This window comes from Tenebrio molitor, chromosome 2 (assembly GCF_963966145.1).
Source record: "Tenebrio molitor chromosome 2, icTenMoli1.1, whole genome shotgun sequence".
NCBI lineage: Eukaryota > Metazoa > Arthropoda > Insecta > Coleoptera > Tenebrionidae > Tenebrio > Tenebrio molitor.
The window spans coordinates 31,824,455-31,850,114 of record NC_091047.1 but is presented as its reverse complement, the minus strand read 5'-3'; the positions used below and the strand labels follow the sequence as shown (position 1 = coordinate 31,850,114).

At 41.0% G+C, this 25,660-nt stretch overlaps 1 protein-coding gene and 1 long non-coding RNA gene across 3 annotated transcripts in view; one reads left to right on the top strand and one right to left on the bottom strand.

Moving 5' to 3' along the window:
- Positions 1–25,660, bottom strand: part of LOC138123525 (uncharacterized) — a 309,532-nt gene that overhangs the window by 212,290 nt on the left and 71,582 nt on the right. The window lies entirely within an intron of this gene.
- LOC138124934 (uncharacterized) lies at positions 10,382–24,935 on the top strand. The gene is made up of 4 exons (XM_069040132.1): positions 10,382–10,460; positions 23,546–23,639; positions 23,846–23,871; positions 24,364–24,935. The coding sequence occupies exons 1-4, from the start codon at positions 10,382–10,384 to the stop codon at positions 24,933–24,935; spliced, it is 771 nt and encodes a 256-aa protein (XP_068896233.1).

Below are 25,660 nucleotides of genomic sequence, written 5' to 3'. Positions count from 1 at the left end.
ACAAAAAGACAAAGATGACGAAATTCAGAGAAGATATAATAAGAGCATTATTTGCAGAAAAAGATAATGAAGACGGTGTTCCTGAACGACAGGTCAAGTCAGGGACGCCAACGCCGACGCCGGGAAAGATCAAAACATCACAAAGCTCCAAGCAGGAGACGTCCACGTTCCTCACACCCAAAATGCAGGAACGTCCGATGAAAAAGCGGAAAGCAGCGGCGAGCCCGAGTCCAAACGAGGACCGGGCAGGAAACTCCAATCAGAGGGTCATGGACCGGTTGGTTGCCCAGGTTGGGAAGTTAAGCAAAATTGTAGGGGATGCCTACCATCCCAAGAAGGATTTGAAAGCCGTGGCGCAGAGCCTCGTGAGTCTGGTGGCGCAGTTGCGAGTTTGCAACACGCCGCAGGAGAGCGAGGAAGAAGCCTCCAAAGAAGCAGAAAGGCAGAAGAGAAAGTCAGACAAGGCGGAAGGTAAACCGAAGGAAGAGGTCGAGAAAAAAGAGACCACGACACAAACCCCGGCCGAGCGGATAAAAAACAATGTTAAAGACCTGGAGAAAAGGAATATGGCTTCCCAGACGGAGTCAAGGTCCAAAGACGGAAATCTACTGGACACGCTGCAGGGGGTCGACACCTTGGAAACTTGGAAGAAAGAGGAGAAGAAAAAATGGACCGAAGAGGTCTTTACAAATACCGGAGTTGTGGTGGGCAACCCCTTGGTAGACGCTAAAGATTCGGTCGTCAAAGTCGTCTTAGTGGAACCCACGGACATAGAAATGGAAGCCAGCATTCAGTGGCTATACCGCAACAGATTTCCCGAACTGGCGGAAGTCAAAGAGGATTGGGCGGTCCTAACACAAACAACCCAACTGGAAGGAACCGAACCGACTCGTAAGAAAGTGTTCCGGATACACCATGTGGGTACCGACGAAGATCTGTGGCCTAAATTTCAAAGATTAAGGGAAGAGACTAAGGAAGACGAGCGGCTCGCTATATACCACGTGCAATCCATGAGTGTGCTGAGATTGAAGAAAATGGTGGAGGCAATCTTTCATGGTGCAAAGACTCAAGTCATGATATACTCGACAAAACAGCGAGCCGAACAAGAGAATGAAGGAGGGATCAAGGCAAGATCAAAAACAACGGTACCCGAAGGTAGGAAAGAGCAGAGGAAGGGACAAAGAAAAACATACGCTCTGATTGTCGATGACAAAAAAGACAATACAAGGAAGTTCTGGGAGAGGTTAAAAAGATTATTGCCGAAAATAACGCTGGGGAAGCAGTAAGAACGGTAAGAAGTACCAAAGATGGTAAACTCTTGATTACCGTAGATAAACATAAGGAGGCACTGCAAAAGTTAAGGCAGGCAATAAGCAGTACATCCACGGACCTCAAGAACAGCTCCACAGACGTCCTACTGGCCGGGGACTTTAACTCAAAGTCTCCGACATGGGGTTCCAGAACTGAGGATCGGCGAGGTAGAGTATTGGCCGAGTTGTTGGCCGAGTGCGACTTGATCGTACAAAATCAGGGCGAGGAGGCGACTTTTGTTGGGGGTCGGAGGGAGTCGGTCATCGACATCACCTGTGTCTCTATTGGGCTGGTACAGAGGATTAGTGGATGGAGGGTGAACGATAACATCACTCTCAGCGACCATCGGCCCATAACGTTCCAAATAGGAGCTAAGGAACAAGTGGAGGCTCCAAGAGCAAATAGCACCGGATGGTGGTGGCAGGAGGACAAAAAGCAAAACCTCCTTTCGGAAGCGAGAAGGCAACTGGAAGCACTGCTGGATCTGAATCCGAAGAGCTTAGTGGAGGCCATCCAAAGAGCCTGTAACTTCACCCTTAAGAAAAAATTTTCGGACGGACGCAGACCGGTCTACTGCTGGACAGCGGAGGTGGCTGCCAGCAGAAGGACCTGTCTTTGTGCCAGGAGGAAGCTGACGAGGCTATGAAGAAGAAGGAGTCAGGAGAAATCCACTCAGCACAAAAAGGATACAAGGAAGCGTCAAAAAACCTAAAGACGGAAATAAAAAGGGCAAAGGAGGCGGCATGGGCGAGACTCGTGGAAGAAGTCGAGGAGAATCCGTGGGGAGATGGATATAAGATCGCCACAGGAAAGATTAGGAGAGACATCCCGCCATCGACCACGGAGACGTAGGACGCGGTCAGGAAGTTGTTTCCACAAGGACACCCACCCGTCTGGACAAGCCCACGGGATGAGGAAGCCCCAGCTTTTACTGCAGAGGAGCTCCAAGCTGCCGCCAAAAGACTCCGTCCCAAGAAGGCGCCTGGCCCTGACGGGATTCCCCCGGAGGTTGTCAGAGCCCTCATAGAGGAAGTGCCCGAAGTATTTTTGGAGGTAATGAATGACTGTTTGAGAACAAGAACATTTCCCAGAACGTGGAAAGTAGCCAGATTGGTACTACTACCGAAAGGAAAACCTGGGACAGAAGAAAGAAAATTCAGGCCCATCTATCTGTCTCTTGGACACGCTGGGAAAGCTACTGTAGCACCTCATAAGGGCCCGTTTGGCCAACAACCTGGAGGAAAAAGGCGGTCTCTCAGACGCTCAGTTTGGCTTCCGCGAGGGGTTGTCGACAGTAGATGCCTTCGAGGAAGTTATGAAAGTGGCGAGGTTTGCGAAAGCGGGGACGTGGGGCCGAAAGGACTACTGCGCTCTGGTCCTGATTGACGTCGGGAACGCCTTCAATTCGGCTCCTTGGGCCAGAGTAGTGGAGGCGATGGAGAGAAGGACACTCGATGCCTACCTGATCGGACTCATTCAGAGCTACCTTACTGAGAGGGGGCTCGTGGTCACTAATCGAGAGAGGGTAGAGGTGGTGTGTGGTGTTCCGCAGGGGTCGGTACTTGGGCCCGTCCTGTGGAACATCATGTATGATGGAGTGCTCCGTTTGAAGGTTCCGGTGGGGGTGAGACTAGTGGCCTTTGCCGATGACTTAGCGATCGTGGGCACGGCGAGAACAGAAGAAAGCCTTGTCGACTGTGTAGATCGGGCGCTATCGATGGTTGCCGAATGGATGAAGCGGACGGGACTGCGGCTGGCCACCCAGAAGACCGAAGCGGTCTTGTTGGTCGGGAGGAGGAGACCAAGAAAAGTCAAATTCACCGTCGGCGGAGAGGAAATCCAACCGAAGGGATCCGTTAGGTACCTCGGGGTATGAGTGGACCAGTCCATGACGTTTTTCCCCCACTTGGAAGAGGTAGCAGTGAAGGCCGAAAAGATGGTGGCCTCATTGAGTCGAATCATGCCGAACCTGAAGGGCGCCAGCAGCAGTAGAAGAAGGCTCCTGTCGGCACTTGTCCACAGCAGGCTTCTATATGGTGCAGCGGGATGGGCGGATGCCCTGAAACAAAAGAGGAGCGTCGAGATACTGAATCGAGTCCAGCCCTGATCAGGATAGCCAGTGCGTACCGTTCAGTGTCCACGGAGGCACTGCAAGTCTTAACGGGGGTCTTGCCTGTGGACATACAAGCCGAGGGACGGGCGCTCCTCCGTCGGCAGTGTATTAGCAGGGACCAGCTGAAGGAGAGGCAGTTGCAGGAATGGCAGACCCGATGGGAAACAACTGGGAAGGGAAGTTGGACCAGACAGCTCCTGCCGAGGATAGCTGAATGGACAGGGAGGAACCATGGAGAGCTGGAATATTATACCGGGTGTCCATTCTCAAAGTCGAACATGGGCAATTATAATAACATTGTGCATTCAGTTTATAGGCATTATGCTATTATTTTTATACATCACACATTAAAGAATTAATAATAATAAAGTAATTAACATTTTAAAAGCAGTTTTTATTATAAAATTTTTAATAAAAAAAAGCAAAGAAACTAAAGAAAAAGGTAAAATTACAATAAATATTCAAATAACCCCCCGTTTTGAAATAAGCAATACCCCAATCTGTTATAAAAAGCATTTCTTACATTAGCCAATTGCCTTTCAGTAATTAACGCGCACTCGGCAGTTATTGCTTCTCTCAAAGAATTAATATCTGGGTGGCGTCTTTTGTAAATTTTGCTTTTAAGGTGGCCCCACAAGAAAAAGTCGCAAGGTGCTAAATCAGGAGATCTTGCTGGCCAATTTATAGCACCACCTCTACCAATCCAACAATTTGGAAATGAATCATTTAAAAAATTTCTAATTCCTAGGCCGAAATGCGCGGGACAGCCATCTTGTTGGAACCAGATTTCCTGATTTTCTCTTGCAACTTCTTCCAATGCAGGTCCTACCTTAGTTACTAATAAATCTAAATAAGTTGCTGAATTTAAATTTCCCTCTATTTCAAATGGACCAATAATATTGTTATTAAAAATCCCAGCCCAGATATTAATTTTTTGAGGATACTGAGTTCGAGTAGAAATATTAACTCTAGGGTTTTCCTGAGCCCAATATCGCGTGTTTTGAACATTTGGTTCGTTATTTAACGTAAAAGTGTATTCGTCTGTAAAGCAAATTGCCGACAGAAAGCGACGATCATTGTTAGCACGCTCCTGCATTTCATAACAGAAGGCACTCCTACTTTCTTCGTCAACAGCAAATATCTCTTGATGGCACTGTGCCTTGTAGGGATGATATTTATATTTTCTGAGGATAGTCTGTATCCGCGATTTGCATAAACCTACTTCAAGGGAAATTTGCCTTAAACTGGATGTTGGGTCCAAATTTACCATCGCCAAAACTCGTTCTTCTGTGCGGTCAACTATTTGTCTATTTGCTGTGATATAATTATTGTTTTTGAATATTTTCTCTTACCAATACAAAATATTATTACTTACCACCCCTAGCTTCTGATTCTAAAGAAATATTTGCACATCTTTCAAATTTTTGTACAAATTTGTGAATAGTACTAACAGAAGGTATAGGTCTGGTATGAAACTTTACGGCAAACAAATCTCTAACTCTCCGCCAACTAACGCCACTGTAAAAGGTTTTTACCATAAAAATTCGTTCTTCATTGGAGTAACAATTCATTTTTCGCTTGACTTAAACCAACAAATTTCAAATTTTTTGACAAATGCTATCAAATTTGAAAATCATGGCATGTCATATTTAAAAATCGCCAAGTTTTAAATTAGCATATTAAAATAAAAATAGCACCTTTAATCTTATTACTGGTATCATTTCAAGCGCAATAATTTTATCTTTCTATTGATACCATTACCTTACCTGTAAGTTCAATTGGCGAGCAGGAATCATCAAAAACGTTCAATTCAATGTTAATTGCCTATGTTCGAGTTTGAGAACGGACAGGGGGTATAACTCAGGCCCTGACGGGGCATGGTTGCTTTGCGGCTTTTCTAAAGAAGATAGGGAAAGAAAATAGCCCGAAGTGCTGGTATTGTGACGCAGAGGTGAATGACGCTGGACACATCCTCTTTAGGTGCAAAAGATGGGACTATGAAAGGCCAGGTCATGAGAAACACGACGGAAAGGCCAACGAAAGAAAACTTCGTGGCCATTCTTCTGTGGTCGAAAGAGGACTGGGAAGTTATCGTCAAGTACGTCAGCAAGATTCTCAAAGCTAAGGAGGACACGGAGAGGCAGCGCGAGCGCACCGTTCGCTAAACACACACTGGGCGTCTGAAGTAATGCTATTGCAGTTCCTGGTGCCCGGGAGAGGATTCGAGGAGGGGTTTTAGTGGGTAGTCTCGCCCCGACCATCATGGCGAGGAGTCCCACACTCCCCAGAGCAACTTGGTGTCCTGGGGGTTGTCCGTAACGTATTTCCCCTTCTCCCAAAAAAAAAGGTCAGGTCAGGTCATAAGTTCCTAAAAAGAGACGGATTGGCTGTCAAAACAAGGAAATATTGCAAAGGGTATTATAATAATAAAATCAAAAACAAGTCTTCAAAAAATTTAGTAAAAAAAGTAAACACGTATTGTTCAGATTGCGACGATGAACCTCACTTTTGTCTTCCTTGTTTTAACGCTTTTCATCACAAAAACTGATTTTCTCAAATCTCTATTAGTCTGTAGTTTGTCACTAGATAAAACCAATGTAAAAAAATCATTACGTAAAACGTACCATGTATAAATTCTACGTTAGGTTTTTTAGTTTTATTATGGTAGTTATTACGCTTTATCAATGCTTTTGATATATTAGAATGTAATACATTGAGAAATAAAGTTTATTACTGTATTTAATAAATTTCATTTTGGTAAGGGCCATAAAACTGGAACCTTAAAGTTGGGTTATTCAGCATAGTCTTTAGTGCCCAAGCGGTCATATGAGATACACAAACCTCGCAAAACCGCTGCAAACGCTGAGCAGGATTTTTTTTGCATCGCCGTTGCAAGCGGTCAAACTGTTAACCTAAAAATGGAAAAACCGACAAAGTAAATTTTCCAAAGTGTGTTCGCTGCATTTTCATCAAGATTACAGTAGAAACTCGATAATTCGTCATGTTCTGTAATTCGTCACCCCTGACTGTGCCTGTTGTCATACAACGTGTAACAGAAATAACTACATTCGAAGGCACATACGTGGGACGACGCGATGAGCCTGATAAGAAAAGCGTATGCGCCAACAAAACCCAATTACCAACTTTTTCAGGAAATCTTCAATCTCCCTCAACCAGACGACATGCCGGTGGATCAATTCATCACGATCCTGCGACTTGATTTCACGGATGTCAAAAGAGCTGGACGAGGAATGGCAACTCGACGTCGTTTTTGGTTTGCTCAAGGCAAAAGTTCGAAATCGCCTTCAGCGAGAAGAAATTTTCTCTTTCGATGCACTCCTCTCCAGAACAAGAGCAATCGAAGCGATCTTATCCGAAGGTAAGAAGAAGGTACCAGAAAACACCGGCGTACAACCACAACCCAAGGATAACAAAAAAACAAGAACTGATGCGAATACTGCCATAACCATGGGCACACCGCCAACGAGTGTAGGAAGCGCCAGAGGAATAAGCCACCACATGCAGCAGTCGCATCCAAAATAGGCGGCCCAGAAGAAATTTGGTGTTACGGTTGCAATGCACCTGGGGTGTTCCGCCGCAACTGCCTTTTTTGCACTACCCAAACCACCCCTGCTGCCACCACTACAATGAGGACCAACAATGTCGGGTTCTGTGCCATCAAAACCAAACGCTTGCAACCCCGCCGTCGACATCACAATAGCGAATGTGACAGGAACAGCCATCCTCGACACCGCCGCCGGCTCCAGTGTGGCAATTGCCAGCCTATTTCACCACTTGCAAGCATCAGGTCACCAAATACGAGTGGAGACAGTGGACGCCACTTTCGCCACTTTCAGTTAACGAGAACGCGAACACGCCTTTAGGCGCAGACTTCATCGAAGACGCCGGTCTGATTCCCGACCTCGCCGGAAAGAAGTTTTTCTTTAGGAACGCTCCGCACGTAACTTTCCCTCTTATAGCAAAAGATGGTGTACGAGAGATAGTTATTAGAGCCGGGACCAGCAACAATGTCGCACAGGTGACGACAACCGTACGACCTCCGCCTCCACCAAAAGAAGAACTAATGGACACGGACAACTATGGGCCACCCGCTCCCAAGAGACCCGTCACGACTCAGCCGCGAGGGCGCTGGAACATTTACTTGGCTCCCGATTCCGTCGAATACATGTGGGCCGACGCCGTCCAGGCCACTGCCGAATTATTTCTGGTTCCCACGCACCCGGAAGAGCAACACGCGTCTGTACCGTTAGAGTTTGCCACCCTACATCTCAGACTGCACGAAGGAACCGGTTTTTTAGAAAGTGAAAGGCCTGCGTGTAACGACCTCCTTGGTAAATACAGCGATCTTTTTGAAAATTCTGGACCACCCACGCCGTTCGCCGAACACTGTATTGAAACAGGAACCAGCGCACCCGTTTCCGTACCCCCTTACCGGTTGACCCCGCAAAAAAGCGATTTCTTGAAAAGAGAAATCGATGAGTTGATTGAGATGGGGAGATGGGCCGCACCCGTCGTGCTCGTTCCAAAGCCAGATGGAACGCTACGCACAGGAAATTGAATGCCGTCACCGTCCCCAACGCCTACCCGCTCCTAGGGATGGACGACTTGCTACAATCCATGGGAAAAACTGGGTGCATCAGCACCATAGATTTGCAGGCCGGATATGGCAGGTCGCAGTCCGGATTCCGGAAGCAGGACCAGAACAAGACAGCTTTCATTTTCCCGTTCGGGCTATTCCGATTTACCATTTGATCTCCGGGACGCCCCCGCTACCTTCCAACGACTCATGGACCGCTTTCGGGCCGGCCTTCCAGACCTGACCCTCCGATTCTGTCCCGAGCGCTCGAGCCGTGCGGACGTGTCTACCTGCGCTCCGATCCAACAACGGTCAGAAAACTCAACTGTAAAGTTGCAAGTGATTGTGATTAAATTCAGAACTCGCAGTGCAGTGTAGATTTTATCGTACAGTTAACTGGAAACAAAACTAGAATAGTGAAAATCAGACGTCCTCGCGCGGATTCACGTGTTAGCGCAATTTCCATGTAGGGGGCACAGGGCCCTCTGCCGATAGCGCCAACATGTCAACAATAAATACAAGGAGAGGGACCCTCAAAACAGATGAGACTGAAGTCCCAGTAGATTCAGCAACATCTTCGCGTCGGAATAAAACTAAAGAGGAACAGCCACCACTAGACCGACCAGTTGAGTACCTCGAGGATGAGCCGAACATTGCGGACATGTTACAGGTATGCTGCCAAAACCTTACGATTATCCGCGACTTTTTACTCGGCTGCAAAGAAAATCTGCACAGGAGACAAACATGCCTTTTGGTGTGCGACACGATAATCCAAAAGGCTCAGCGGCATGCTGTTGAAACTACCGTTACCCCCGCATTAACTCAGGAAATTAAGAACATCGTGGAAAATGCAATTGCATCGAGTCTGCCCGCAATAAAAACATCTCCAACGCAGCAAGCTGTCCCGACGTTCAGCTCCATCCTCAAGACATCGACGCAGACAAACGCCACCTGCCTGCAAGCTCCCGCGGCCGCCCCAGCCCAGAAATACAAGGTAATTGTGAAACCAGCACAAAATTGCAAGGGCGTCAAAACGTCGCTGGACACAAAAAAGATCCTCACGTCAAAAACTCCCCGCGAGCTTGGTATACAGGCCGAAAGAATCGTGCTCTGTCGAGACACCTCCGTCCGCATCAAGTCCCGCTGTCCGTCGATTCTCAAACTAGGTGAATCAGCGGAATTAAGGAAACTAAAGCTCACCGCCCAACCAACCACAAAGACCTGACCCTCCTCGCCTATCTCGATGACCTTGTACTCTTTTCAGCTACTAAACAAGAGCATCTTGTACAGCTAGAACGCATTTTCCATCACATCCGACATTTCAAGCTGCGCATGAAAACGGAAAAATGTTTCTTTGGTTGTCCAGAAGTACGGTATCTAGGACACCGCATCTCCGGTGCAGGTATTGTCCCCGACCCCGACAAGGTACAAGTCATTGCCAGTATGCCACCCTCATCCAACCTGAAGCAAGCCCACACCTTCCTACAAACGCTCTTGGTTTCGACGGTTTATCCCAAACTTCGCAAACATATCGAAGCCACTTAGCGACTTACTTAAGAAAAATGCCGTTTGGGAATGGGGAGCCGCACAACGTTAAAGAATCGCCTCATTACAGCCCCCATCCTGCAGCAAGCTGATTTGTCTAAGCCATTTACGCTGAGAACGGACGCGAGCTCCCATGCCATAGGAGCAGCTCTCCTCCAGGGGGAGGAAAACGAGAAAGGCCGATCGAGAACGCCAGTCGCTTACTCACCGCCCTCGAGAAAAATTACTCGACTACGGAACGGGAGGCCCTCGCCATCGTGTGGGCCGTTAACAAGTTCCGCGGGTACATCGAAGAAAACGCCACGGTAGTCGTCACCGATCATCAACCTATCCTATGGCTGATGTCATTAAAGTCACCGACCGGAAGAATGGTCCGGTGGGCCCTGCAACTTCAGCCTTTCGATTTGACCATACAGTACACCCCTGGAAGAACAAACGTCCTCGCCGATCTACTTTCACGCCCCCAGTGCGACGCGGAGACGAAGCACTTGTGTTCTGTTTGTATGATTGATATCGATGTTCCGGTGTAGGGAGCACTAGCTGTCCGGGAAGAACAGATGCGCGAAACAGATCATCGATGCTTTGACCACCGCCAACGCAGAAATAGCCCAACCGTGGAAGACGAAAGGATACGTCATGAACCAAGGGGCCCTTTACCATTATCCACAGGAAGGTAATGACGAAGAGGCGCAGCTCGTCGTACCCGTTCGCGAGCGCTCCAGGATCTTGAAATAATTTCATGACGCCCCCACCGCTGGACACTATGGGGTCGCAAGCACGCTTCGCAAAATCTCCTCTCGATATTATGGCCCGGAATGAGAAGATACATCACAGACTATCTCAAGACTTGCCTAGAGTGCCAACGATATAAGCAGAGTAACGTGAAGCCTGCCGGTACTTCAAACTCCGGTTTTGCAGCAAAGAATGGAAGTATTATCCGTCGATCTATTCAGACTGTTACCGCCGTCAGAAGATGGTAAGAAGTGGATTTTAATAGCCCAAGATTACGCCACGAAATGGGTTGAATTATTCACCCTCGCTGACGCCACTGCCGAAAATTGTGCATGGACCATCGTTAATGAAATCGGTCTCCGTTATAGACTCCCCCGGCGAATACACCCTCGCGACCGGGAATAGTTCCGTGAGGCTCCACTACCCGGTGCGGCTCTCGCTCTTAGACAGGATCTCGCCCATTGGTCAAGTTTCCGCGCGCTCTTTTGCATGCCCTCAGGCCATTGGAAGAGGGTATAAAAGAAGATGCATCCCCTTTATACATCAGTTGGGCTTGGTTCGGTGACACAACTCTGTTTCTCTCTCTCTCTCCTGCAGCAGCATCCTCTGTGATAACTGGTTTTCTCTGAGTGTCAACCAAGCCGACAAGCTGACACTGCGTTTACTCTGACATCACGAACCCTCTTCTTCGAAGGCATCACCAGGTCCCCCTGATGACGACACCTCCGTGGAAGCTCGACTTGTGTTTTCAAATCCCTTTGTACTTTTATAACCAATATACAGGGAATGGCAGGATTGACGCCTCACAGACGACTGGCAAATTCGTAGGATTACGCTGAAACGTAAATTAAAAACTATATTTTTTTTACTCTCAAAATAAGCGAGAAAAGACATTGCGAAATTGACCAATCAGACGAGAATACCATCGAGGACTTAATTGGTCGCTACGCAATCGAATATTATCGAACGGCGCGGAACTTTTTATAATCAAATGGTCCACTGCTTTTTTTGACAGATGTTTGTGTCATCTTGACAATTTAAACATTTTAATTTGTCAAAAGATCCAACATAAAGCGCTTTAACAAATCCCTGTAGTATAGCGCTTTTCGCTTTTTATTGGCTGCAATGCAATAGGGATCAAGATAGTTTTGTAAAATGTGTTTTTGGGTTGTATTTTTACCTGGTCAGGCTCGTCATCTAACGTGAATAACCCTGTATAATTTCTTCACTAACCTCATTTTTTAAATCATCCCTTATCATTCTCTGCCAACAACCGAATCTTCGTGATACACTTTTTTTAGTATTGACCCCGAAATTGGTAACACATTAGCTGTCGTGAGTATTAGACATTCCAAAGTGTAGATCGAACTTTGGGAGCCGATACATGCTGGTACTTACGTTGTGCACGAGAAAGATGCTCTTAATACAGCCAACGCTAACAAATTCCAAAGCAAAAAGGAATTACCTAGGCCTGCAGATATACAAAAATTAAGAGAGTATTGTAAAAAAATATTTCAAGAGAACTATTCTTCTCTGACAAATATTGGATTTGACTTTATGAAATGGAAACGCTTAGGACAAGTTTTGCTATGTCAAATATGGTTTTCAATAGAAGAAGACGAGGTGAAATTTCTCGTACTTTACTGGACGATTATAAGAACAAAAAGAAGGTAAACCCTGAACATTACGAATTTCTAAATCGCCTTGAAATAATTTGTGCTGATCTGTTTACTATGATATATGCATATCAAGGATAAACGTGGAAGAATGTTGAGTATTTTGCTGCAACCAGATAATATTAAGTAGGTTAATTTCTTAAAAAAAAAAATACCAGTAAACCGATTGCTTGTTTTTAGAGGACTGGATTTATATATATCGCTAAGAAACGTGGCAGGTATTCCAGAGAGTAATCCGTATCTGTTTGCATATGAAAACAGTGAAGGTTATCTGTCTGCCTGTGGCACTAAAAACTTTTACAAGAGAATGTGGAGCTGAAAGTCCATTGTCACTAACAGGCACTCATTTACGAAAACATGCTGCCACAATGTGCCAACTTTTCAACCCAATGAAAATGAGTTAAAACAAATGGCGGACTTTATGGGACATACGTTTGACGTTCATTCAAATCATAATCGCATGCCCAAGCAAACTACGCGGATCATTAATATTTCTCGTTTCCTTTCCGTTGTTGGAGATAAAGACGTTTACAAGCACAAAGGTAAAACTTGGGAGAAACTTCAACTATTATTACCATCTGACAATCAAGAAGAAGACGAAGAACTTCAACCTGTATGTCCGTCATTAGATCATACATTAGATGCTCAAGATGAATTTCCATCAATGAATAACAGAGCAGACGCTCAAAAAGGTATTTGCTCTTCAGTAGTATACCTGTTTTTATTGACTTACAATTTTTAGCAGATCAAACTGAATCCCGATCATTAGACTATAGATTTGACGCCCAAGAACTTTCATTGTTGGACCAGAGATTCGACGCCCAAGAAGGTGAATTCTCGTCAAATACACAGTTTTCATTGACGTACTTTACACACATTTTAACCCGTCATATATAATTAACATTTCATAATTAATAATAATTTTTATAAAACGTATATTTTGAAAATATAGAAAATCGTAAAATAAAATGAGTAACAGAAGAAAAGATGTATTTATTGTTTTGGTCCATTCTGTATCAAAAATGTAAATTTTTCAGTTTCTTTTAACAGTGCTAATATTACTACACCGTCCTCATTCGAGGTTAAAACAGAAACTGCGTAACATAAAATATCCTGAATATAAAGCATAATTCCAGATAAAAAATATAAACTGGGTGCCCCAAAATTCGCGGAACAACTTAATGGGGTAATGTCAACGCATGTTAGAAGATTATGAGAAAAATAATAAATTCTATACCTCTTAGACTTGAACATGTGGAGGCTCAAACGGTGCACCTTTGATCTCGTTTATTTTATATATTAAAAAGGATTTTGACTATGTAGGTAAAGTCGGTTTTTGATATTGTTGCGAATAAGTCGTACAACTAGGTTGTCATAAATCAATAATAACACCGTAGTCCAGTCAATATAAACATTCGACCTTGCAAAAGGTCATGGAGTTCTGATTTTTTAATATGTTCTTTGGACCTCAGCCAAGAGTAAAAAACCGAATTTGCAACTTCGAAAGACTTGTGCGCGCTGCGTGGTAGCCGAAGAACAGCAAAATTTTTACACTATTTTCAGTTTTTGTTCAATATCTCTTAAGATACGAGTCTAACAGAAAAAGTTGAAGTTATCTTTTTTAAACTAGATTAAATTCACTTCAGCAAACTTTGTGCGTCCAGCAGTTTCCGAGATACAGCTCTTCAAAAATTGGGTTTTTTTTCCAAGAAGTGAATTTTTTTTGTTTATTTCTCTTTTTTTATTAAATATCGTTAAAAATACTCGCCTCATGAGAAAAGTCAAGGGCAATGAAGTTGAAGCGCATTTATTTGGCTTTAAACTGAGATCTGATGGGCAGCTGTAGGTCCAATGCTTCTCTAAAAAGTGGCATATAACCGAAAACCTCGAAAAAGGGAATTTTGGAAAAATAAATGAAAACAAGTTTTCAGCGCATCAAACATCACGTATCAAATAAGTTATTTTAACGTAATTTAGTATGTGTGGTTAACAACTTGAAGGGAATCTGTGAAGTCGCTGGAGAAATACTGCCCTCAGCGCCCGACTTGTTCTGATTGTACGGAAAATCATTAACCACCCCAAGTATGCTCCTTTGGAACGGGTTCATTAAGCAGGTGACAAGTGGTCTTGATTTTTATGGCTCAAAAATTATTTTCCTCTCATTTATCCGCAGCCCCACGATACAGTGTTCATATCACCTTTTGAAGCCAGTGAGAGAAGTAAAGGTCATTTTCAAAAAACCTGCTTCGTTACTTTTGATCAACCACTGTTCTTTAAGGTCAGAGATATTGTTGAGGGTGGCCAACATTCTGAGTTAAGCTGCGTGGTTGTGAGGCTGGGAGAGTTCCATCTCCTCATGTCATTCCTGGGTTGTATCGGTGCAATAATGGCAGGAAGTTGCTTGAAGGCGCTATTTATGACTACTTATACCGATCACAGGCCTGGACAAGATGCTGAATGGTCATGCCTATTCACGAGCTATACGAGCACACATTTTGACTAATCTGATATTGGCTGGCATTATTTTGGATGAGACTTGACTGGGAAAGAAAGAGCCCAAAATGAGAATAAGCTACGTGAGAGTGAGAGGTCTCTCATCTTGTTTGTAAAGGAAAATAGGACTTACCAAAGCCTAAAAGCCAAATTCAAAACTGCATTGCATAATTTGGAAGGTAATCAAAGCTGTGGGACCAATATTTTCACACGTCCTCCCGTAAAACTATTAATTCATCCAGGCAGAGCGTCAGGGTGATTAAGAACATTCACCTGTATACTATCGATAAAATGCTACCTTGTTTTCATTCAGTTGGTCACAATTTCTTCACAAAGAGTGCCCACTTTTATTTGGAAGATATGATGGCTGTAGAACAGCGGATGGATCCAACTGAGTTTAAGATGTTCATAGAACAAAATTTTACAATCCGCCGATCCGATAAATTTTGGCCCGGCCTATGGTCAGATTTGCTTGCTGATGTGGTTTATGAACAGCTACGGTGGATTGGCACATGTGCGTAGAATCTCCAGCAGTGAGCTAGCACAGTGGACCGTAAAAATGGGGTTCATGATAAACATACTTGTATATGCCAGGACATGTACCCGCCGGAGCTCAAATTAAAGCGCGCCAATGAATGAGAGGAAAATTATTGTTGGTCGATCAAAATCAAGACCACTTGTCACCTGCTCCACGAACCCGTTCCAAACGAGCATACTTGGGGTGTTCGATGATTTTCCATACAATCAGAACCAGAACAAGTCTGGCGCTGAGAGCAGTATTTCTCCACCAACTTCACAGACTCTCTTCAAGTTGTTAACCACACATACTAAATTACGTTAAAATAACTTATTTGATCGGTTTAGGCCCTATACGTGATGTTTGATGCGCTGAAAACTTGTTTTCATTTATTTTTCCCAAATTCCATCTTTCGAGATTTTCGGTTATATGCCACTTTTGAGAGAAGCATTGGACCTGCAGCTGCCCGTCAGATCTCAATTTAAAGCTAAATAAATACACTTCAAGTTCATTGTCCTTGACTTTTCTCATGGGGCGAGTATTTTTGACGATATTTAATAAAATAAGAGACGTAAACAAAAAAATGTCACTTCTTGGAAAAATACCCAATTTTTGAAGAGATCTATCTCGGAAACTGCTGCATGCACAAAGTTCGCTTGGGCCTCAAACTATAGCGAATTTAATTCGGTTTAAAAAAGGTAACTTCAACTTTTTCTGTGAGACTCATATCTTAGGAGATATTGAGCAAAAACTGAAAATAGTGCAAAAATTTTGCTGTTCTTTGGCTACCACGCAGCGCGCACAAGTCTTTCGAAGTTGCAAATTTGGTGTTTTACTCTTGGTTGAGATCCAAACAACATATTAAAAAATCAGAACTACATGACCTTTTGCAAGGTCGGACCCTTTTTTATGTTTCTATTGACTGGACTACTGGTCTACAGTGAAAAAATATTATGAATAATTTTAACTAATTTTTGCTTGTCTACTGTGATGAACGCGGTATTTATAAATTTTATTTTATTCCCATCGCGGAAAATATTCATCTTCAATTCAACAAATTCAGATTTGTCTTAACGACCTCCAAATTGTTTCTGTGCAATTTATGAATTCCATTTATTCCCATTTTTAAATACACACATGTCTTGTAAATGTCAGAATGTTGAGAAAAACAGAGCCGTTCCCACGAAGGGTTTCCTGGAATTTAAGACCGTTGCAAATCGCAAAATTAACTTCTTTAGTTTCTTTCAAAAGGCCATCTGGTATTTCTCTAAGTTATCAGGGTGGCGAGACGCCCACCACACTCGACCAGTCGACCAAGCAAGGCATTCATTTGCATACGAAAAGATAAATAATCTAATTGTTGTTTAAAATTGGATGAAAATACAGATATAACGATAAATAAATTAATACATCCGTTTAGAAAGGAGTCGCCGGGTATTTGGAGTGACAAAAACAAAATTTTTAGAATCTGCGTCTCTAATAGGTCTATTGTTGTATTCAATTTGGAGTCGTTTATGGCTATGTCTTAAAGCACTCGTAGTTTAATAGATCTCTAAGAAAATTTTTATCAATATTTCAGTGTATTATTGTCATTTACACCAAAAAACTTCCAATATTAATGTTCAAACTCTCCTTTTTTACATCTGTTGCAGATGTAGTTGTATCCGTTACCTTGAATTACCAATTAATACAAAATTTCCTAGAATTTGAAAATTTAAATTTTTAATTTAAAAATTAAAACAAGGGTGCAAATTCTAAAAAATAACATAAAAAACTTGTTTTATAAGGGCATTGGCGCACTCGTTCCATACAAAACTCCCCTACGGGTCGTTTTCTACACCTGGAACTCGTGCGCCAAATCAACCCTTATAAAACTCGTTCTTTAATATACCATTAACTAGAACTAACAATGTTGATAATAATTCAATTCGTCTGAGTTTGGTCGTAAATGATGTTTCATTTAAATTTCTCATAAGATGTTTACATTAAATAGGAAGCTTTGTTCGGGGTTGCTGAATCCATATAGTAAAAATTGTTAATTAGTTTAAATCCTTGTAAATCGGTCACATCGTTTAAAATATTCACAATTGAATTGGTCCACTAGAATTTGGTGTCAGCAATTTAGATTTTAAACCCAGCGTCGCCAGCCAAGGGCGTCCGATTAGTTAAGGGGACGAAAGACGCGTTACAGATCGAGACTTTTAAGTAAGATATCAGATTACACACTTGCACGTGTGGTCAGTCGTGGGAAAATTTAGCGAAATTAATAAATTCTTGTTTAAACAAAGTTAAGTTACAAACCCACTATTTTAGGCTGTATTGTAAGCAAATCTTGCACCGTACGATTACTGCCCATTTACTAACATAGTTTTACAAGGGAAGTAGGTAGAAATTTCCGTAAGAAAAACGTAGAAAATCGTGAAAATGTAAAAATAGTACCGCTGTAGTACTGGGGGCGACATCTAACAGGGGGTAGTACTACGAAATTTACAGTTTTCTTACGTCTTTCTTCCGTATGCTTTCCGTAAAATTTAAACAAACAAAATTTGTTGTTACATTCATTGACTACATTCCGTTCAACAATTAGTTCCAGACAGAACAACAACCAATTTTGGAGTTTAATTTCTCTTTCAGCGTAATTGGGGTGATTCGCTATCGTTACTGTGTTGTATTATATTGTCCAATGGACTAACAAATTGTATGTTAAATAATGTTGATATTGCGAATCGAAAAACCACCCTAACTAGAAAATAATAATATTTTTTTGTTCGACACTGTCAGAATTTGAGAATTTTCTCCTGTGTGAACGGATTTTGATAAATTTGACAACTTGTCAAAACGAAACGTCAAGCTAATTTTAGAGATTTTCAGCGATTTGGAGCCTTTGGGGGGCTCGTCGAACAAAAAAACGTTGTATTCAACTCGTTCTTGTGTAATTTGGCCTTTTTTTGGCACTCGTGGACCTTTAAAACTCTCGTTTCACTCGAGTTTTAAACTGGCCCACTCATGCCAAAAAAAGCCCAAATTACACACGAACTCGTTAAATAAACTACTATTAAGCGAGTTAAACGAGGTTTGATCGAATGCCAATGCGTCGTAAGAGTCAAATTTGCATAATTCCACACATATGGAAAATGAGTAACAAGGGAAGGGGGGTAAGCGAGTTAGCGTCCCCTATTTAAAGTTTTGGCACATTTGTTTTGAGGAATTCGGTTTTTGACTGTCTTTCGAGCTAGTCGATATCCGTGTGTCTGCCTTTGCGATTTTGTTTAAATTTTCCAAATTGAAACTATATTTTTTTATTAAATCACTTTAGCTTCGTTTAGAGTGCCGAGTGCTAATAAATAAGTTAGTGCCAGTTCCAACAACAGGTGCCGACGATCAACCAGGGTGTTAAACTTCTAGGTAAGCCCGAGAAAGGGTTATATTATTTTGATTAATTAACTTTATGTCAAAATTTACTTGTTTTTCCTTGAACTTATTTTATCAGTCATTCACCATGGAATTTTCAATTGCAATTTATCCAACAATTGGGAATAACCAAAATCAAAATTTAAAATAATTTTCCAAGTTCCGAGGTATTTGAAGTAAATTCTTAAAGCTAGAGGTAGCCAGCAACAAATGATTCTATTTCCGATGAAAAGGGGCCGCAACGCTTTGGTTGTCGGATTACTTAAATTACAAATTTAACTTATCTGTTTCTTTGATTCAACATTTTTTTTATATTAAATTCTTTACTCCAAATTTGAGTGTAACCACCAGTCAGGGATTTTGAAACTTAACAGTCAATTACTAATTTATAACTAAATCGTTCCTGAATTTTCTCAACTGGTGCCCTCAAATCAGATCGAAATTTCTAGTTATAAACTTTAGGGAGATAGAATAATTGGTTGCGTATTCAATATAGGGTAGAGTAGGGCTATTTCTCTCCCGCGTCGTGTTTAGGCGATCAAAGCAAAATTATTGTTTGCACCAATTGCACCTGAAATTATAGGCGCGTTTGTCGGCCACCAACGATGAGGAGAGTCGTGGTTCCCGGGGACCCTCTTCTCCAACTTTACTAGGTCTAAGACACGGTGTCAGGTCGTAGCTTCCGGCCGTGGACTTAGAATGGGCGTCGTAATTCCCGCTCCAACGACATGTACTATGTATACCACGAGGACAAACGAGACAAAATAACCATCCCGGTTACCTGTAATAAACTGGTGTCGCGTACGACAAAGTTCTGTACAAGTCTTTGTCGAAGCTCGTGGACGAAATTTGGGAGAGAAATGACGCCTACAGTCATTCAGATTAATTTGCGAGGACTTGTGTATCCGGGTTTTGTTCGGAAGTTGTGATTGGTGTTTAAGCACCGGACTTTTACCGGAAGAGGTATTTCGGCACTAGGGCGTAATAGTTAAATGCGATTCTGTATTAAATGCCGCGAGCATGTTACCTTCCGACTCTGATAAAAGTCTAACTCAGTTAACGCGATATTAGATGTTGCTTGGGTAATATAAGTTCGAACAAGTTACCTGAAGGTTAGGGTAGATTTGCCGTACGTAAATAGGGTTGCATAAAAATGGGAGTTACAGAAAAAAATTAAACTTTTTTTTAAATCTAAATTCGATAACATAAAATATCATCAGGTGAAGACTGACGACTCAATCATCTGTTTAAATTCATGACCACAATTACAAAGAAAGTCTCTTACGAATTTGATTACAAACATAACCTCAACAATAACTTTAACACAGTGCAAAATTTGATCAAACCCGCAGAACTCATCCATTTTGTAAACAAGGCTTCGAAATATTTTGTAATAAAATAATTGTGGGGAAACTTGTGTTTAAATCTCTTCCTCCATGCGTTTTGACACTACTTTGTCTCCGAATTTGTGTTACGACTACTGAGTATTGCCTAATAGGCCTTAAGATAAACATCATCATCACTATAAATGTGACTATCGACGAAAAATAAACACAACGTAGGTAAGTGAAAATAATAAGTATAAAGGGTTACTAGACGAGCCAAATAGATTAGTATGTATATCAACTCGAGAGTTTAAAAGATAGATTAACAGTTAAAAATGCAAAAATTTACGACATCATCACGATCAAAATGGACGGTCTCACTACACTACCTATGCTGAATACGAGTTGATAAGTAAAAGTCGTTTATTAGTTTAAGTTTTCACGATACCTGATATCAATGATATCTTCCAAATTTAACGATCCTAACTTCCTTGAGCTTGATAATACTGATATTTGCTACAGGGTCTCTATAAATGATTGTCTGGTCAAGCCAGCCTTGGAAAATTTTTTTACTGTTCCGCTTTTTTGAAACCGATGCCAAATTCAGTCAGTCGAGTTTTGGTTCTTTATATTCGTTTTATCGCAGTTAATCACAGTTAATAAACACCAAAAATCTGTATTTTTCAATAAAAATTGCAAGTACGTCCGGTTTTAGAGGTAAATACACTGGCAAAATTTGTATGGTTATGCTTTAATGATTTATGTTTTATTTTAGCTTTATTTTACAATTTACAATGGTTTATTCTGTTGAACAGAACACGTTCATTGTAGTTTTTTATTTTCGAAATGGAAGGTTTAGTAATGGGGAATTATCTGTTTGTAAAAATGAATTCCAGCAAAATATCCGAACAACATTCAAGATGATTGTTAACTCACATTAAGCGAATTGTGAACAGATTTTTAACAATCAGAACAATTAGCAAGGGTAAATAATTAGGACGACCACCAGTATCAGATGAAATACTCGAGGATTTGAATGAAATGGTGGAAAAGACTCTACAGATATCCATAGCCTGTTTATCTCAACAATCTGGTGTACCACGAAGCACTTGTCACAAAATCATTTAAAATAAGCTACAACTGCATCTTTATAAAATTAGTGTTGTACAAGAACTCCAACCTGCAGATTATCAAAGTTGTGTTTAATAATGTAATCAGTTTGAAAATCACCTCAACTTCAGAATTTGGAGTGCTGAGAATCCACACCGATTTGTAGAGACTCCTTTACATGTTTTGAAAATTGGTGTGTGGAACTGTGGATAGCAGTGTTGCTGTACCCTTAACCAAGAAATGCTGCAAAATTGTCAAGTGTTTAGAAGTTAATGGGGGACATTTTCAATCTATTTTATAAAAAAATACCTATTTGTTATCGTAATTTAGTGTTGTAAATTATGTTGTTGAATACATTTGATTTGACTGAAAAACCAGTAAGACTTATTTGTTATGAAAAACACTGTTATTTATATTGGAAGAAAAAATGGGAGTCAATACAATATTCGACAATTCAGTCTAGGTCGTATTTACCAATAGCATAAAACAAGAAATGTGAAAACACTAAAGCAGACAAAAAGGCAGTATTGTATTGTGGTATACGGGGACAAGGTGTTCTCAATATTTATCAATTATCTGTTTGGATTTGTTCTCATACCAATTCCTGTACAGTGTGTGGCGGTACGATGGGGGCAATAATTGTTCCCCTGTTGGTGTTGACATTAAATAATAAATACATTAATGTTAGCAAGAGTAAAGCACAGTTGAAATTTGTCTCTGGTTAAAAGCCAACAACCTAACCTGAAAATGTGACATTCATTAGGTATTTGCCGAACAAAGCGGCACATTCAAAATTTGACAAGTTTCCATGGCTGGCTGGACCCGACAATCATTTATAGAGACCCTGTAGTTAGTTGGCATCAAATTTTGAAAATATTGTGTTTTAATGCTGTGTTCTGTATTACTAAGTGATAAAAGTAAAAAAAATAAATATATTTTATAGGAAAATGTCTCTTTTAACACTCTTATCACTTAGTAATACAGAACACAGCACTAAAACACAATATTTTCGACATTTGATGTCAAATAACTAAGTAAATATCAATATTATCAAGTTCAAGAAGGTTAGGATCGTTAAATTTGGAAGATATCAGGTATCGTGAAAACTTAAACTAATTAATGATTTTTACTTATCAACTCATATTCAGCGTGGGTAGACAAGCAAAAATTAGTTAAAATTATTCCGAATATTTTTCCACTGTAGACGAGTATTATTGCTGGACTGTTTGTCGAGATGTTACAGAAGCAGAATACAATAAATACAGAATAATGTATAGAAGAACAGTATGATTTCTGCTAATTTTTGCAAAAATCTTCTAATTTTTTTTTCTAGAAAACGGAAACTAATCTTAAGTATATATTATAAATTTTGTATTCAGCATATGAAGATTAATAAAAAAAGTACTTTACGCAAAGAATACTTTTTTAAAGTCAAAATTTCTAGACTAGTGTAATCACCGCTTAACACACGCATATGCAAATTTCTTTTGTCGGGAAGATACTGCGCTCGGCTTACGTTAACCAACTGGCCATCCTCGTTCTGAAAGCTGTGTGTAGGCGTGAGAGTGAGAAAACATGATGTTTGGAAGATGCTAGGTAAGGGATATTACTTTAGAGCAGGAAATCCAAAAAGTTCATCTTCCTAGAAATATTAATTCTTCTGCTAATAATTAATTATTCATGAAATGTTTTGGACGCACTGAAATCTGTCAGCGCTTCGGTCGTTTTATGGCTTAACTGCATCGGCCTCACAAACAGAGTATATTTGTCTTTTACTGGCCAATGGCATAATAATTCTGAACGTTTGTGATCTGGTTTGCAATTATTTTCTTCATTATTTCGAGCATTTACAAGTATAGTTTGTTTTTTAATCAAAGAACTACGACCTGTTGATTTAGGTGTGCAAATATAAAATTTTACTAAATTTAGGAAATTTAATGATATTTATTGGCTATACCAGCCAACGCCTTTCATTTTTAATGTCCTTGAAAGTACGCAAACTCGCATCTAAAATTTGAACGTGTTATTAAAAATGCCTCGCAAAGTAAGATATTTATTAAACTCTCAAATTAGTTGTTATTAGTTATTGTTAACTTTATTAACATGCTGCGCTTCTAATATCTCTAATAACCTCAATTACTATATGAGATTTTTCACCCTAGGTCAAAAGTGTACAATGTTGTCAGCTCTATTTTAGGTGTAAATTGCGGTGTTGTGGTTCTTTGATTAAAAAACAGACTGTAGTAATTTTATGTCCGTTTAACCTCAAATAACGTATGACAACATGGCTTTGTGATTTTTCTCTCTCATTTCCATGGATACAACAAAAATGCTTGTAAATATTGCCACATTTAGTGTAACAAATAGGTCAGGTCAGGTCAGGTATCTTCTACAAAAAAGAAGATTGATTTTTTTAAAACATTTTTACCTGATTTTTTAATGACTACTTAAAAACGTACTGCTAAGCTGTTCCGTGAATTTTGAGCCTCCCAGTAGAAGTCATGTAATTATTACGAAAACACTAGCCATAAAACAAGTGTGGTTTTCCGGATAGTCTTAACTTCGCCGGCAAGACCAACAGTCATAGAGGACAAAATTGAAGTATATTTACGAGTATATAGCATTATTCAACAAGTATCTAGACAACGTAGAAGTCAATCAAGACTGGCCAGTGATATTTAGAAATGAGAAGCAATTATATGATCCACCATTAAGACAGGAATGAAACCAAGAAGGCTTGGGCAGAAGTGTGTTCAGCCCTCACAGACGGTTTTGAGAAATGGAGCGATAATAAAAAAAAATTCGTTCGGTAAGTAATGCCTTTTATTATATTTTAGACATTTGCCACTTAACGGCTCCAACATTTGTTAAAAAATAATCAGATAGTACATTCCGTATATTGTTTGCTGCTAATCGCCCGCGTACCACTTGTGCTCTAGGTAAATCTTCAAATCCTGTAATTGTCATAGTATCCTCAACCCGATAGCCATCTCTGTCACGAACAAAGTTGTGTAGAATAACACAAGCCATACAATATCTAGGTACTGCAAAATCAGGATCCACATTGATCGGTCGGTGAAAAATTCTCCACTTATTACTTAAACTGCCAAATGTGCATTCCACATATGTTCGGGCTCTACACAAACGATAATTAAACACTCTCTTTTTCACTGTTAGGTTTGAACCGCCATAAGGTCGAAGTAAATGTTTGCGTAACTCGAATGCTTCATCACCGATAAAAAAATATTGCATTCTGATGTGTTTTCCGTCAACTGCGCGAAGACAATGTGGAAATTGAGCTCTTCTTTCAAACTCTGAAGCTATCTCTTCCCATTGATCTTTTGTAGGTATGGGGATACATTCCAATTGTATAGCATTACAGATGCTATACTACGACACACTTCCCTGACTATCTTGCTTGTTGTTGAAACGCCAATTTTGTAGCTGTAGTGCATATCTGTGAAAGTCCATCCAGCTGCTAGGTACCTGAAACAGATTCGAAATAAAGATTATTTGTGTTATTTACAGGTAAGGTAAGGATGTTCGAGACGCCTTCATGAAATCATGCAAAAAACAGAAGGCAGTAAAGCATTCTGGTGCGGAGGCTATCAAAATTAAAAAATACGTTTATAATGACCAACCACAATTCTTGAAAAAAGTAGTTGGTGACCGCTCAACAAGAGACAGCCTGTCTAATACGGAAGCGCCACGGGACGGTACAGATGAAGCACACCCTGAAACCACCAAAACGTCTACAGAAGGTAGTAAGACAGATGCCTCTACTCTTAAACCACCGCCGCAACAACCAAGACCACGAAGACGCCGTAATCCAGACCCAGTGGAACTAAAACTGTTAAAAGTACTGGAAGAAGGGAATACGCCAAATCGACATCTATCATTCTTTCAGGGAATAACTCCATCTCTGCAGACATTGGATGAGGATGAAATTGTCCAATTTCAAATAGGAGTATTGCAACTCATATCTAATGTTAAAAGGCAAAAACGCACGTCGACTATAGTTTCTCAGCCTTCTACGTGTCCAGGGCACAATTTCCATCCCCCTACCAGCACCAGATTCCCTCAGCGTATCAACCACAACCGGTGAGGTTTTGTTCCACAAAATTTGCCGGGAATATCGTCTACGCCATCACCAACACCAAGTTAGTACTATTCACAGTATGGTCAGAGTCAACAATTGTCTGGAATATCTTCCCCATTCAGTCCGTAAGAAAGTCTTTCTTCAGTGCACACTGAATCGTCTGACATAACGAACGATATAGATTTCACTTCTGTTTAATTTTGTGTAAACAAAATGTAAATAGATGTAAAATAAAATACTAACAGAAACTAAAATAAAATAATAAGTAACTCTCTTGAATATATAAGCCAACATTTGTATACGTTGAATGCAGTTTCTCATCTTGGTGTTCTGGCGTTGGAGAGTATTGGACATACGAAAATAGTTAAAAAAACATGTTTTCGCCACACCTCAAGCCCTCAAATTGCCTGTCAAACTCACGCAGTTCGTCCCTTTCTAGGTTTATGGGATAAACCAACAACAATCTAATTCGTTGCCGCTTTCTACAACGTCGGCGTAAAAGCCACATAGCAATTATGACAATCAAAAAGCGTCCGGCAACCCACCGGACGGTCAAAACCGGTGTGTTTGTGAGCATGTAGGTGACACAATAGAACTTGTGGAATTTTTCGCCGTTTTCAGATATCATTTTTGTGTAATTGGCGACAGAATGAACACAAACAATAGGTACAGATGACGAAGATACAAGTAACTTTTACGTTTTATTATGTTATAATAATGACTCGTTTGAA

Coding starts and splice junctions, on each gene's coding strand:
- LOC138124934 (XM_069040132.1), top strand. CDS start 10,382: ATGAGAAGATACATCACAGACTATCTCAAGACTTGCCTAGAGTGCCAA. Junction 10,461..23,545: donor GAGTAACGTGAAGCCTGCCG/GTACTTCAAACT, acceptor TCCACCATTAAG/ACAGGAATGAAACCAAGAAG. Junction 23,640..23,845: donor AATAAAAAAAAATTCGTTCG/GTAAGTAATGCC, acceptor AAAGTTGTGTAG/AATAACACAAGCCATACAAT.